The 14,087-nt window shown below is 40.1% G+C and overlaps 1 protein-coding gene across 1 annotated transcript; it reads right to left on the bottom strand.

Annotated features, from left to right (window-relative positions):
* Window positions 1–2,941: 2,941 nt before the first annotated feature.
* Window positions 2,942–12,556, bottom strand: RFXAP (regulatory factor X associated protein). The gene is made up of 3 exons (XM_025996597.2): window positions 11,821–12,556; window positions 5,468–5,575; window positions 2,942–3,502 (listed from the first exon to the last, which is right to left on the bottom strand). Exons 1-3 carry the CDS (start codon window positions 12,301–12,303, stop codon window positions 3,392–3,394), a joined length of 702 nt encoding a protein of 233 aa, XP_025852382.2. The 5' UTR covers window positions 12,304–12,556; the 3' UTR covers window positions 2,942–3,391.
* Between the last annotated feature and the right edge of the window lie 1,531 nt (window positions 12,557–14,087).

Raw genomic sequence — 14,087 nt, 5'->3', positions numbered from 1 at the left:
CGTTTGTGTCTGGATTCTTTGGTATGGTATTATGTGAGAATCAGCTACGTTGCTGTGTGGCTGGCTATGTTCCCAACACAAAATTCTATTAGTATGAAAGGAAAAACAGGTATCAGGGGATTATTAGCAGGCTACTAGTTATTAGCCATCTCTCTCATTGACTGCAATGTATATTCCTAATTTTCCCCTTTCTCCTAAAGCTTCTTTATCAACTCCCCCACTCCACCTTGGCAGTTGACTTCTGACTTTGTTGGAAAATGGGAGCTGTGAATTCCTTTATGCTCTTATTGCTACAAATATACCACATCTATATTTATAATATCTCCTTTCCTAGAGCCTCAAATGAACTAGCACAGCATTCCTTCTGCTATATTCTGTTAACACGGTCACAGGGCCTGCCCACATTCAAGGGGGTAGAAAATAAAATCCGATTCTTATTGGGCCGTATCACATAAGAGCATGTGGAGTGGGAGACCTAGTGGTAGCCATCTTTAGGAAGTACAGTCTATACCACACCTAGCTTGAAAGCATTTGTACAGATTTTAAAACTCTAAGAATTATATATAGAACTATAGGAGGTAACAAATTTTTGTTTTACACCATTGTTAAAGCAACAAGAACTATATAGCTAGGTATATCGGTTACCTACTCTCAAGAATACTGTAAAACCAATGACCCCCAAACACTGTGGCTTACAATCGTAAATATTTATTATTGCTTACAAGTCCTCAGGGCAGCTGGGTGGTTCTGCAAATCTGGGCTAGATTTGGTTGATCTGGGCTGAGATCAAATGCATCTACTGTCAGGTGGCAGATTAGTTGGGGGACAGCTAGTCTAGCACAGCCTCACTCATATGTCTGGCTCTTTACCACGGCAGCTCAGTAGATTTCTAAAAGATCAAGTGGAAGTGTTCAAAATCTTTGGAAATCTACTTAAAGCTGGCATATATTATTTCTTCCACATTCTATTGGCTAAACCAACTCACAAGGCCAGTCCTTCAGATTTAAATGGTAGGTGAATAAGGTCAACTTCTTGGTGGGAGAAGTGGCAAAGTCATTTTGCACAAGTCTGGAGTATAGGAAGGGTAAGTAATTAGGGACATACTGCAATAAATCTACCCAAAATAAGTAAAAACTGTACTGCTTTAAAGATCTATCTGTAAGCATATACAGAGATAAAGATTTATGTACACACAAATTCAATCGCTCTTGTATTAATTCAGCATTCCCTGGCCTATTACTGTCCCTTCTTTCCTAACCCTCCTATTCTATTTGAAGGATAAGCTTATTTATTTATTTTTTTTTTTGGCCACTGTAAAAGTTAACTTACACTGTAGGGATTCAATTAAGCTCCAACACTAGAACTAAGAGAATAGTTAATAACAAGTGTAAATGAATTCCTCTGCACCCAGGATAAAAAAAACTAAAGAACAGAATAAGTGAATCAGACAACTTAAAGGTCTACAACTAGATTTTAATGAATAATTTTGGTAAAATCTGTTTTTGCACATATATACAGACACAAAACACACATAATAAATAGAGGGCAGCCCGGGTGGCTCAACAGTTTAGTGCCACCTTCAGTCCAGGGCCTGATCCTGGACCCTGGGATCGAGTCCCACGTCAGGTTCCCTTTTTGGGGCCTGCTTCTCCCTATGCCTGTGTCTCTGCCTCTCTGTGTGTGTGTGTGTGTCTCTCTCATGGATAAATAAATAAAATCTTTATAAATAAATAAATAAATAAATAAATAAATAAATAAATAAATAAATAAGTAAGTAAGTAAGTAAGTAAGTAAGTAAGTAAGTTTAACTTAATATACATTTTAGGGCTTTAAACCTAAGAAACCAACACACTTTTGCACAAACTTAAAAAACATAAATTCATTATCTAACATTGGAAATGCTTTTTTAAAAAAGATTTTATTTATTTACCCATGAGAAACAGAGAGGTAGCAACACAGGCAGAGGGAGAAGCAGGCTCCATGCAGGGAGCCCGACATGGGATCATGCCCTGGGCCGAAGACAGCGCTAAACGGCTGAGCCACCCAGGCTGCCCGGAAATACTCTCTTGACATTTGATTTTTGACTCTTATTGATAGGTTTGCCTTTTAAAAGTTTTCCTAGGAGACAATGCAAGAAAAAAGTATCTATCCAGATGACCCATCATTCTTTGAACATTACTTCAGGAATAACGTGGTCTTAAATTAGCTCAATTTTGAAAGCTCCTGAAAAAATGCGGGAGTGTTATTCTTACTTTGAAAAGGAAATGAGTTTTAAAAAATGGTTTTCGTCTTGACATTGGTAGAATGAGATACATCTATACCTGTTCACAAATTCAACAAGTCTGCTTTAAAAGAGTAACACAAGTAGTTAACATGAAGCGAGAAGCCAACTTTAGGAGAGAGGCTTTCATTCCAGTGTACTTATTAAACTCCTCTCCTAGGTTTTACCAGCACATCTCTGGGAAAGAAATACACATCCTAATTTCACAGATAACAATGATCATTTTCCTTATATATTTAAAATACACTTACCTCTTTGACAGCTCCAGTCTTAACTGTGAAGAAAAAGTTATTTCAAGAACCCAATTCTAGGTACCCCAACTACATTTTATTATCACGAGTAGTATCACAACTATCAGTGGGGTTTTTTTGTATATTTTTTTATTGGAGTTCAATTTGCCAACATATAGCATAATACCCAGTGCTCATCCTGTCAAGTGCCCCCTCAGTGCCCATCACTCAGTCACCCCATCCCCCCACCCACCTGCCTTTCTACCACCCCTTGTTCGTTTCCCAGAGTTAGGAGTGTCTCATGTTCTGTCACCCTCACTGATATTTCCCACTCATTTTCACACTATCAGTGTTTCTTAAGAGGAGGATTACTGGCATTGTGGGTGAGATAATCATTAGTTGTGAAAGATCATTCCAGACATGGTAGGACATTTAGGATTCCTGATCCATTCACTAAAAACTAGGAGTTTCAAGGTCACTGTGACTACCAAAAACATATCCATCCTTTCTGACTGCCCTTAATAAGAACCACTGAACTAATGATCAAAGATTAATATGTACTAATTTTGTGACTTCCACAGAAAGTAACTGCTTCATTACCTTCAGTAACAATGACTGAAGTGAAACACTATGCTTATAAAAACAAGTGTAATTAAATGTTATTTTGGAAAGATAGGCTGTTTCTTCAAATTCATGGCAATATGAAAGGATTAGATGCACAAAGTGCAATACTTATTTATCCCCAAATGCACACATACATTTATAGGAAAATGACTGTTTATGCTTTACTAGAATATCTTATCCCATTTATCTTTAGTATAAAAATATGTCCATCTACTATACAAAATAAAAAACATGTGAATCTTCTTGATAAATTCCTTCACACTGATGTTCCTGGAAACTGCTGCTGTCTTTGCTCCAAAACTTGTTGATTTAATAGTTGTTGCTGTTTCTGTAAAAATTGCACCACTTCTGGACTTCTTAGTAATGACTTGAAAAGAAGAAAGAAAAATATACTTATTAACATCATTCTTACAGGCTTAGATTGTCTTCATGCTATAAAATTACTCTGCTAGGTCTCTCTACCAAGGCACAATACGCTTATAAAACAAATCGTGCCTGAAATGAACTCACACTTGCACCCAATGCACTGTATTTAACTGCAAGCTAATGATAATAAAATTTGATGTCATACATCAAATACTAAAACCTAAGAGTAATGGGTAAAGCCTAATCTTATCAGTGACTCTGTATACAAAGGAAATGCTTTATATGTGATGCCAGCATATATATTATCTATGAAGCATAAGAGCAAACAGCCAAAAATAGCACTGGCCCAGGATTACAGCAAAGAAAAACAAGGTTATGAAAAGGGGCCACTTGTGAAAATGGCAGTTAGATGACAGTTTGGAGACCCATTTAAGGATTCAATTTCACTGACTTAGCCTATTAAGTCTTTCTGAAGAAATTAAAGAGAGTGAGTGTGTGTGTGTGTGTGTGTGTGTGTGTGTGTGTGTATGGGTATACAGGTATTAATAAAAGCAGTATTAGCATATCACAAAAATTTCAGAAAAGACAGAATGATCTAAAAAATATATATAGTTTTGTACACCTACCATTTTTAAATATAGTCATATAACAAATATAACAGACTGTGATTAATATGCTTTTACTATAATAAAATACTTATATATATTGATGAGGAAAAGAAAATTTGGTTCCCCAAAATTAAAAAAGATAAACCAAGCAAGGTGGAAAAACTATCATTAAACACTGATTTTAAAATTTAACATTACAGCACAGTACATTTTTTAGTTACTTGTTTTGTTTAAAACTTATAGTCACCTATACTTCGATTAAAAAGTTGTTTGTAAAGATGTACCAATATTCTGTTAAGTAAAAGTGTGATAGTCTACTCAGCTAGTTGTTTCAACTATTTCTATTTGTGATAATTACATTTCTGGCATCATCTTTAAGCTTAACTTTATCCATATACAGGATTTATTTCTTGCTGAGCTAAAGGGATGACCATTTTAGAGACTCCTGATAACACCTGCTTTCTAGAAGTCTGATATGAATGTACAATACCATCAACAGAGTGTCCATTTCATGAAGACCCTAACATCACTGTTTGTGATCATTTAAGTAATTTTCATTTGTTGTATTGTTTATTGTGATTTTTACTGATATTGAATACCTTTTTATATCATTTAATGATAGCATTTCTGCTTTTTTTCCTATATATATTTTTTGCAATGTATTGAAGCCAAAAATTTTTTATCAATTTATATGAATATTTTTTGTAAGCTAAAAATGTCAACCATATTAACCATAGTGTCTTATATGCGTTGCAAATATTTTTCCCGTATGTTATTTTGGAGTTTGCATTTTCACCACCATTTTTGACTACAGTATTCATTTCTTTATAATTTCGTCTATTTCTTTCAAGCTAGAAAAAGTTTTAAGATTAAGTCTCAATTCTATTTTTTTATTTTAAAATCTTTATCAGGAATTTAGTTTGATGTATAGTGATATGGCTAAATTCTTTTTTGTCTTTAAATTATTACCCAATTATTTCCATATTTATTGAAAAATCTCCCCTTTTCTGATTGAATTCTGATGCCTTCTAGCAAATTTCTAATAGAGATCTTTATCAAATGTTGGTCTCATTCTACTTCCATACCACTAAAGCATTATTCCATAAACCACAGAATTCAGAACAAAGTCTGTTTTAAAACTCCATTTTGCTCAGATATTCAAGGTTTAGTCAATGAAGATATAGGAATAAAGGTGTTTCTGCTCATATAGTTTTGAGAAAGCATTAGGAGATTCCAGTGTGTACTAGCAGACAAACAATTCAATTGATGACCAGTTTAACAAGTTTTAAAATCCCAAAAATCTAAATAATTCTAACAACTTTTGTTAGTAAATTTGTAAGTACTTTACAGATACTTACCAGTCTTTTTTGATTTAACACTTGTTCTAAAAGAGTAGGTCTTGCAGGACGATCCCCAAAGGTTCCTGTTCTTTGTTTAACAATGGAGAGTATGTTATCTGTACTTTCCTGGAATAAATCATAAAAATGTAAATAAGATTAACAGTCAACATAATAATCCATGACTGTACACTTTTAATGATGTAATGAATGGGTCCTCAGCTTCTCTTCCTTCTTGCCCAGTCCCTGTAAAACTTTGGGAAAATCCCTCATTAAGTCATAGATAAAATGTTGGCAATTAATCTTACAGAATACTCCTCACTCCGTCTCCCTCCACTATTTCCAACCACCGATCTCCAGTCTCTTGAAGGTCTCAAAATCAATAGATTTTGAGGCAAAAGTGGGAGGACCAAAGAGTTATTTGTGAGCCATTTTCAGTATCACAAAAAATGCCAGGTGGAAACTGAACATTCCCTTCTGATAAAGCTATCCAGGCCAAAACAAAGTTTGCCTGCCTTTGGATGGAATACATAAACTCAAAGGCAATTTACATATTGCTAGAGACACTCTGATAGTTTTTCTGTCCAGTTAACGACAATTAAATGGGGTGTGTGTGTGTGGGGGGAGTGAAATAGCAAAGAAACACGGTACAAAGCTTTCAAAATTTAGAAGTCATTAGGAAAAAAATGACAAACTGGATTTGAAAAGACTGGAAAGCACTGGTACAAATAATCTCCTGCCACTAGTATAGACAAAATAGCCAAGTCCTAAAATGAAAACCATTCTCTAAAGACATGCTTACCCAAACAAAATCAGCAGCCCTAATTATTGTATCCCGCTACTTGACAGAATTTTAAATACTTACAGTTTTCCTGGCATAACTAAATACTGTAGTTAATGGAGATATTCTGATTCTTATAAAACCATAAAATACTGACCACATCCAAAAATTCTGACTAAACAAGTCTAAAACTGGGGATCCCTGGGTGGCTCAGCGGTTTGGCGCTTGCCTTTGGCCCAGGGCGTGATCCTGGAGTCCTGGGATCAAGTCCTGCGTCAGGCTCCTGGCATGGAGCCTGCTTCTCCCTCCTCCTGTGCCTCTGCCTCTCTCTCTCTCTCTATCTATCATAAATAAATAAATAAATAAATAAATAAATAAATAAATAAATAAATAAATAAATAAATTAAAAAAACATCTAAACAAGTCTAAAACTATAAATGTTTTACCATCAAGCAATGCCATACGTAAATTTATTCTTCTCCCTTTGCTCTTCATTTAGGTGGTTACTGAGGCTCTGTTCTTCTCTTGAGCCCTCTCGACTGGCCTCTAAGTTCTACTTTCTCTCTTTTAGTCTGGGAAGTTTATCATTCTGATAACCAGATAAAAACAAAAATAATTTCTTCCTCTCTCTCCACTGGATTAACTATGTGTGGCAGTTTCATTTTTATGTGGAGAAGAAATGGAATCATGAAACTGACTTGATGGCAGAGTACCCTATATTCTTACAACCCCAAAGCATGATGTAGCTTCACAATATTAATGTCACAAAATCACAGAAATTTGTAGTAGAAATAACCTTGAGTCAGCTAGTCCAAATTTCTACAATGTTGGGATTCTCTTTTCAAAATTTTTCAACACTTTTTGTCCTAAGGAGCTCACCAACTTTTGAGGCATCCCATTTAGTTTTAAATAACTCCAACATTTGGGCAGACTGAACTGGTGATTTTCACCTAAAAGTACTAGTTACATAGAACTATGCAAAATAAACCTACTGCTTCTTCCAAATGATAGCCTTTTAGATATTTAAGGATAATGATCACTCTCCTAAGTCTATTCTTCTATCCCCAGTTCCTTTATGTGTCTCTCCTATAGCATAATTTTTACATGCATGGACTAAATGTTATATTTGTTCCTTATTAAACCTGATTTATGTAAATGACTTTAAAACCTTAATTTCTAATCTTGCTTTTCACACTACAGAAGATCCCTATCACCACTTATCAATCTTACTACAATAATCTCCTAAAGAATCTATAAATATATAGGCCTTGGCTTTAATCTACCCCATTAGAGTAGATCCCCTGTTACTTCCTAATTAGAAACTTCATTTGAAGACTCCAAACCCAAATCTCATGGTCTGGCATTCAATACTATACAAAAACTAGCCTCAAATTCTCTTTCCAAATTTATTTTTCATGAGTTTTCCACATAAATATTCTGCTTTAGTTAGAATGGTCTCCTTGCTTCTTCCCCAAAAGTGTCTTCTGTATTCCCACTTCCCTTTTTTTACTAAGAGGTGTTTCTCTTTCATATATCAAAATTTGAGGGAAGCAATATAGTATAGAGCAAAGGCTCTAGAATCAGATTGCTTGGGTTTGAATCCCTGCTGGCCATATGACCTAGCCCAAGTTACTTAATCTCTGTACCTTAGTTTCCATAAAATATAGCATCTAGGGACACCTGGGTGGCTCAGTGGCTGAGTGTCTGCCTTTGGCTCAGGTCGTGATCCTGGGGTCCAGGGATTTTGTCCTGCGGAAAGCCTGCTTCTCCCTCTGCCTATGTCTCTACCTGTCTCTCTGTGTCTTTCATGAATCAATAAATAAAATCTTTTAAAAAAGAAAAAATATATATAGCATCTATGTAGCATTGCTGAAGTATATGAGACTTCATTTATAGCTTAGCACAGTGCCTGGCACATAAGAAACTTAGCTGATTAAATATAAACTATTAGCCACCCTTTCTGATGTACACTGAGTTATATTTTCTCTGCAAAGCCTTTCCAGAGTATCCCAGCCTATAATGATCTATCCTCTCCACTATTAAAGTAATACGACATAGTTGGCCCTTATTAACTATCCTGATGGTCTCTGCTGGTTATTGTGTTTACAACCCAGTTCAACAAAGACTTATAGCTCTTGACATCTCTTCAAAACTGGTAAAGTGTCCCATAACATAAGACAAATGGTATAGCAGGGTATTAATTTTTGCTTAGAGCAGTTACTTTTCTTTCCTAAAAAAAAAAAAAAAAAAAAAAAAAAAAAAAACTCATATAAATTATTTTAGAATAGGAAAATTATTAGGGTTCTTTTTGTGGGAGGTGGTGAGGGAGACTTAATTCAGTATCTATTTGCGGGAGGTGGTGAGGGAGACTTAATTCAGTATCTATTTGCCTTTAATACATTTTCCTCAAACAGTAGATGTAAAAGCTGGATAGTTAGAAGGTAGCTATAAATAGCTATAAATAAAATACTTCTTTCTTGAAAAGAAGTGCATTATCTTTTCTTTCTGTGAAGAATTCTGAAGTGAATTTGGAATGTGTAGAGGGCAAACAATGACCCTTACTAAGTTTAAGTCTGTAGTAAGTGAAATGCTTATTTCCATAATTACGTGTAATTCAAGATTTGCTAAAATAAATTTTACAAGGATGTGGATGCAGGTTTTAAACCTAAGATCCACAGGGTCCTGAACTCTATAATGTGTATGCAAAATTAAATGCCTACCTATGTGTATTTTTCTGGGAAAGGGCCATTAGATTTCATCAGATTCTCAAATAAGTCATTTTACCCTAAAAAGATTAAGATTCAATGGGATGAAAAGGAAAGAGATGTCACTCGGACTCTCATCAGTGGGAACTGTGACATACTGATGGCTATAGATTTTAAAAATATTTATAACAGGGATCCCTGGGTGGCGCAGCAGTTTGGCGCCTGCCTTTGGCCCAGGGTGAGATCCTGGAGACCCGAGATTGAATCCCACATCGGGCTCCTGGTGCATGGAGCCTGCTTCTCTCTCTTCCTATGTCTCTGCCTCTCTCTCTCTCTGTGTGACTATCATAAATAAATAAAAATTAAAAAAAATATTTATAACATCATATTTATAAACTATTTCAAAGTCTAAAATTTTAGCAATGTGGCAGCTGTTCAAGTCTAGCAAAAACTAAGAAATTTAAAGAGTTTGAAAATACATCGTACAATAGCTATCAGTTTAAAAAATTTTCTGGATCACTTTTAACAAAATTAAATATTTTAATGAAAATGTACTGAGGAACTATAGCTTTTATTAAAAGGAGGAAAGCACACAGGATGAAATACCTGCTTATCTATAACTTTTAAGTATACCACTAATAATGACAATAATAGTGGCCAAGGTTTACTGACTTTTACTTTCTGCTAGATACTGTGTGAACCCTCAATGTGAAATATCCAACATATTCACTGCAATGTTATGAACCACTTATTTATTTATTTATTTATTTATTTATTTATTTATTTATTTATTTATTTATTTATTTATGATAGTCACACAGAGAGAGAGAGAGAGGCAGAGACACAGGCAGAGGGAGAAGCAGGCTCCACGCACCAGGAGCCCGACGTGGGAGTCGATCCAGGGTCTCCAGGATCGTGCCCTGTGACAAAGGCAGGCGCCAAACCGCTGTGCCACCCAGGGATCCCTACATACCATTTTAATACCCATTTTACAGATGAAGCTGAGCTTAAGAGTTTAATAGCCTGTTCAAGGCCACACAACCAGCAAATGATAGAATGGAGATTTCTGGAACTAATAAGGTTTATTTCAAACAACCATGTTGCAAATGCCAAAAGAGTTTTAACCCTTATTGAGTAGAAGCAATCCAATGTCAGACCTGTTCAAAGTCTTGTTCCTGTCCTCAAAAGAAAAGACATACTGATCTAAGGACGCCTTATCTACAGGATCTGTGCGGTTGCTGCAAAGACAAGAGATTCTCCTGTGGCAATACTTACAGCTTTAAATACATTATGTGACAGGCAGGTATGAATTGTACAGGACACCCAAATTCTCCTTGTAACTTAGCTCTGACTTGGCATTGGAAAATGGATTAGGTTTTTGTACTTTTTGTAGATTGTATAACAATTGTACAATGTGAATAGAATAAAATAAATGCATGTAAAAAAAAAAAAAAGCAATGCTTTGTAAAGCATTGGCTTTAACCTTCAACACAGTGCAAATCAAACACTCCAAAAATCTTCCTGAGATTCACACCTCATTATTATTATTCCATTTTATTTTCTAAGAGCACTAACAAAAGATCTAGTAAGGGACAGATGACCTGGGTGGCTCAGTGGTTGAGTGCCTGCCTTTAGTTCAGGGCCTGATCCTGGAGTCCCGGAATCGAATCCCACATTGTGCTCCCTGCATGGAGGCTGTTTCTCTCTCTGCCTTTCTCTCTCTCTGTCTCTTGAGAATAAATAAAATCTTAAAAAAAAACTTAAAAGAAATAAAAATTCTGTAATTATTACCTTTAAAAAAAGGTGAGAGGGATCCCTAGGTGGCACAGCAGTGTGGCGCCTGCCTTTGGCCCAGGGCGCGATCCTGGAGACCCGGGATCGAATCCCACATTGGGCTCCCGGTGCATGGAGCCTGCTTCTCCCTCTGCCTATGTCTCTGCCTCTCTGCCTCTCTCTCTCTCTCTCTCTCTGTGACTATCATAAATTAAAAATAAAAATAAAAATAAAAATAAAAATAAAAATAAAAATAAAAATAAAAATAAAAAAAGGTGAGAATAGGGTACTAAGAACAAGGATACTGAGAACAAGGTATAAAAAGTACAGGGTACTAAGCATGGGAGTACTGAGAACAAGTCTATTAAGTATAAGGCTACCAAGACCAGAATTACTGAGAAGACAGTACAAAGAATAAGATTAACTGAGAACAGGACACTAAGAACAGAATACCAAGCACAGGGGTACTAAGAACAGCTCGCTTAAGAATAGGGATACTGGGGATCCCTGGGTGGCGCAGCGGTTTAGTGCCTGCCTTTGGCCCAGGGCGTGATCCTGGAGACCCGGGATCGAATCCCACGTCGGGCTCCCGGTGCATGGAGCCTGCTTCTCCCTCTGCCTGTGTCTCTGCCTCTCTCTCTCTCTGTGTGACTGTCATAAATAAATAAAAAAAAATTAAAAAAAAAAAAGAATAGGGATACTGACAACAGGATGCTGTGAATAGGGTAATGAAATCAGGAAAAGATCACCTTCTCCAAAGTACGATTTCATCGAGGTTCCTAAGTCTCTTTGCTCTCTTTGCTTTAACGATGAACCAGATCAATCACTTACTATCTGTCCTTCCAGCCCATATCCCAGATGTCTGAAATGCCGGAGCTGCTGACGTATCACATCATTTCCGCTGACATCTATTCATCCATCACAAGGATGCAACAGAACTGCTAAGGCTTTTGCACATGTCTGTATAAACTTTAATTTAGGACAAGTACTCACTCACTCTCAGCCACAAGTCCAGCTACAGCAACCCGGCCCATCTGGGGCGGCGGTTAAGAGTGGAGTTTCTTCCGACCACCTCCCAGTCCCGCAAGCCCAGGGCCCCGGCTAAGGTCTGATACCTCCAGTCTGACGTTTCCTGTGCTGCCGGCCTGGGCGGCCCCACTGCAGTTCAGGGCCTGGTCACTTTTCTTTTTTTTGTACTTGTCCTTGTACATCTTGTTGCGGTGTTTCTTGCACATCCAAGGCTTGCGCTGCTTGGCCACCTGGCTCGTGGTCTCGCTGCAACCCTCGAAGGTGCAGGTCTTGCTCGTGCTGCCCCCGCCGCCACCCCGTCGCCGGGCTCCCCCGCTGCCACCCTCGCCCCCGGAGTGGGTCTCCTCGTCCTCCAGGTCCTCCAAACTAGCCGTACTCTCGCCTCCCCCCGGGGCGTCAGAAGCGTCCAGCAGGTCGGCCTCGTCGTCCCCCGCCTCCTCCTCGCCGGCCGCCGCCACTTCGCACAGGTACCGAATGGGCTTGCCCGCCCCGGCGCCGTCCCCCAGGGCCGGAGCCTGCCTCGGGACGCCCTCGGCCGCAGAGTCGTCCTGCCCGCCGCAGGGGTGCATCACCAGGAGGGCGAACTGCGAGGCCGGGGCCGGGGCCGGGGCGGGAGCCAGGGCCTGGCCCAGGGCGGGGGCCCCGGGGCGGAGCGCGCCGCCGGCTGCGCCCGGCCCCGCACCCTCGACGACACCCCGCACCTCCGTGCTGCTGACACCTTGCGGGGTCCACGACCCCCGCCCTTCAGCACCTGCAGGGCCCAACGGCTCTGCGCACACCAGAGTCCGCGCAAGCCAGCGGGAGACAGGTCGGCTCCGCCAGGCAGCCCCGCCTGCGCCTGCGCCTGCGCCTGCGCCTGCGCCTGCGCCTGCGCCTGCGCCTGCGCGGGAGCGTTCCTACGCCAGGGGCCTCTCCGGGAACGCGGCGTCTCTGACGGGCGGGGCTCAGTCCCCCGCGCAGGAACTGACTGCGCAAGCGCGGCGCTGGCCGGCGGCTGCGGCGTGTGGGTCGGCGCAGCTGTGGCCGCGCCCGCTGTGTGTGAACGTGAAGCTCCTGGGCGCCCGGTGAGACGGCGCCTTTTTGCTGCAACCTATTGTGTCTAAAAAGTTTCGAAAACACTTGTGGGCTGGAACTCCACGGAGTAAAGTTTGCTCCTGAGCGATTTTATGTCTTGCGGCGTCCGGACGCTGCTGACCAGCGTTGTGCCACGCTGCCTGGAATGGGGGTGCGAGCTGGGGTGTGGTGGCGCCGCACCCGCGGCCACCGGGCGGCGCTCGGGGACGGCAGCGGCGGCCTGTTGAACGTGGCACGGTGGAGAGGGACGCTTGGGGCCCGAGTTCAGTTTGTGTTGAGATCTGACATGATTTGTTCCTGATAAATTTGTTCTTTCTCTTAAGATTTATCGGCATTTGCTCCGACTGCTAGGGTGGGTCTTTTAATGACGTCTTCCTTCATAGCAGTGAAAATGCGTGGAAAGCAACCGCGAATGACAAATGTTAAAAAAAAATAAAGAAAACAATAAATGATCTGTCATGTTTGCCAGTTGTTGCCCACTTGCTGGTTGCTGAATCTTAAATCAGCCAAATCTCATGGGGGGAAATGATCCTGACGGGTCTTGAACGGAGCTGTCACGGGGTTGTGCTCTTCCCATCTCTTCCTTCCTCCTTGCCTCGGTGGGCTTTGCATTCCACCCTTTGCCAAGGAAAGCAGTGACTATCCAACAAATAAGTGCGCTCACATTAAGGCGTTTACATGTTGATGTGTGAGTAGATCAGCAGCTGCCCTTCCAAGAGAGGTACGGCGGGTGCAAGAAAGTGTGGAATTAGACAGACCTGGGGGCACTGCCCTAGCTAGTGACAGCCTCTGAGCTTTGGCTTTCTCCGTGGTGAGAGGGTCAGGCAGTGGTGCTAGACCAAATCGATGAGAACCAGTTGTTAAAACATCAGGAATTTAGTGAGCCGGAAGTTAAACAGTGTCATTATTAAAAATTAGATTACATAAACAAATTATTTTTAAAAGCTTAAAATCTCAAAACCCGTCTCTTTTCTTTTCTTTTCTAAGATTTTGTTCATGAGAGACACAGAGAGGCAGAGACACAGGCAGAGGGAGGAGGCGGCTCCCTGCAGGGAACCCGATGTGGGACTCGATTGCGGAACTCCGGGGTCACGCCCTGGGCCCTAAACGGAAGGCAGACGCTCAACGGCTGAGCCACCCCAGGATCCCAAATCTAGGCATGCGATACTGTGCATCTCATCCCAACTCTGCATTCAGGGATGTCACATTGGTTGCTTGAAACTACCTATGGTAAGAGTATTTGGTACTATCGAAACTGTCAAATGATGCACAAAGCAGA

The sequence above is a fragment of the Vulpes vulpes genome, chromosome 9 (assembly GCF_048418805.1).
Source record: "Vulpes vulpes isolate BD-2025 chromosome 9, VulVul3, whole genome shotgun sequence".
Taxonomy (NCBI): Eukaryota; Metazoa; Chordata; class Mammalia; order Carnivora; family Canidae; genus Vulpes; species Vulpes vulpes.
This window is presented reverse-complemented; position numbering and strand designations above follow the sequence as displayed.

What these genes read in the sequence shown, in the direction of transcription:
- RFXAP (XM_025996597.2), bottom strand. Translation starts at nt 12,303, where the DNA reads ATGCACCCCTGCGGCGGGCAGGACGACTCTGCGGCCGAGGGCGTCCCG. An exon ending in CAGGAAACGTCAGACTGGAG is followed by an intron (nt 5,576 to 11,820) that starts GTATCAGACCTT and finishes GATTTATTCCAG; the next exon opens with GAAAGTACAGATAACATACT. An exon ending in TGTTAAATCAAAAAAGACTG is followed by an intron (nt 3,503 to 5,467) that starts GTAAGTATCTGT and finishes CTTCTTTTCAAG; the next exon opens with TCATTACTAAGAAGTCCAGA.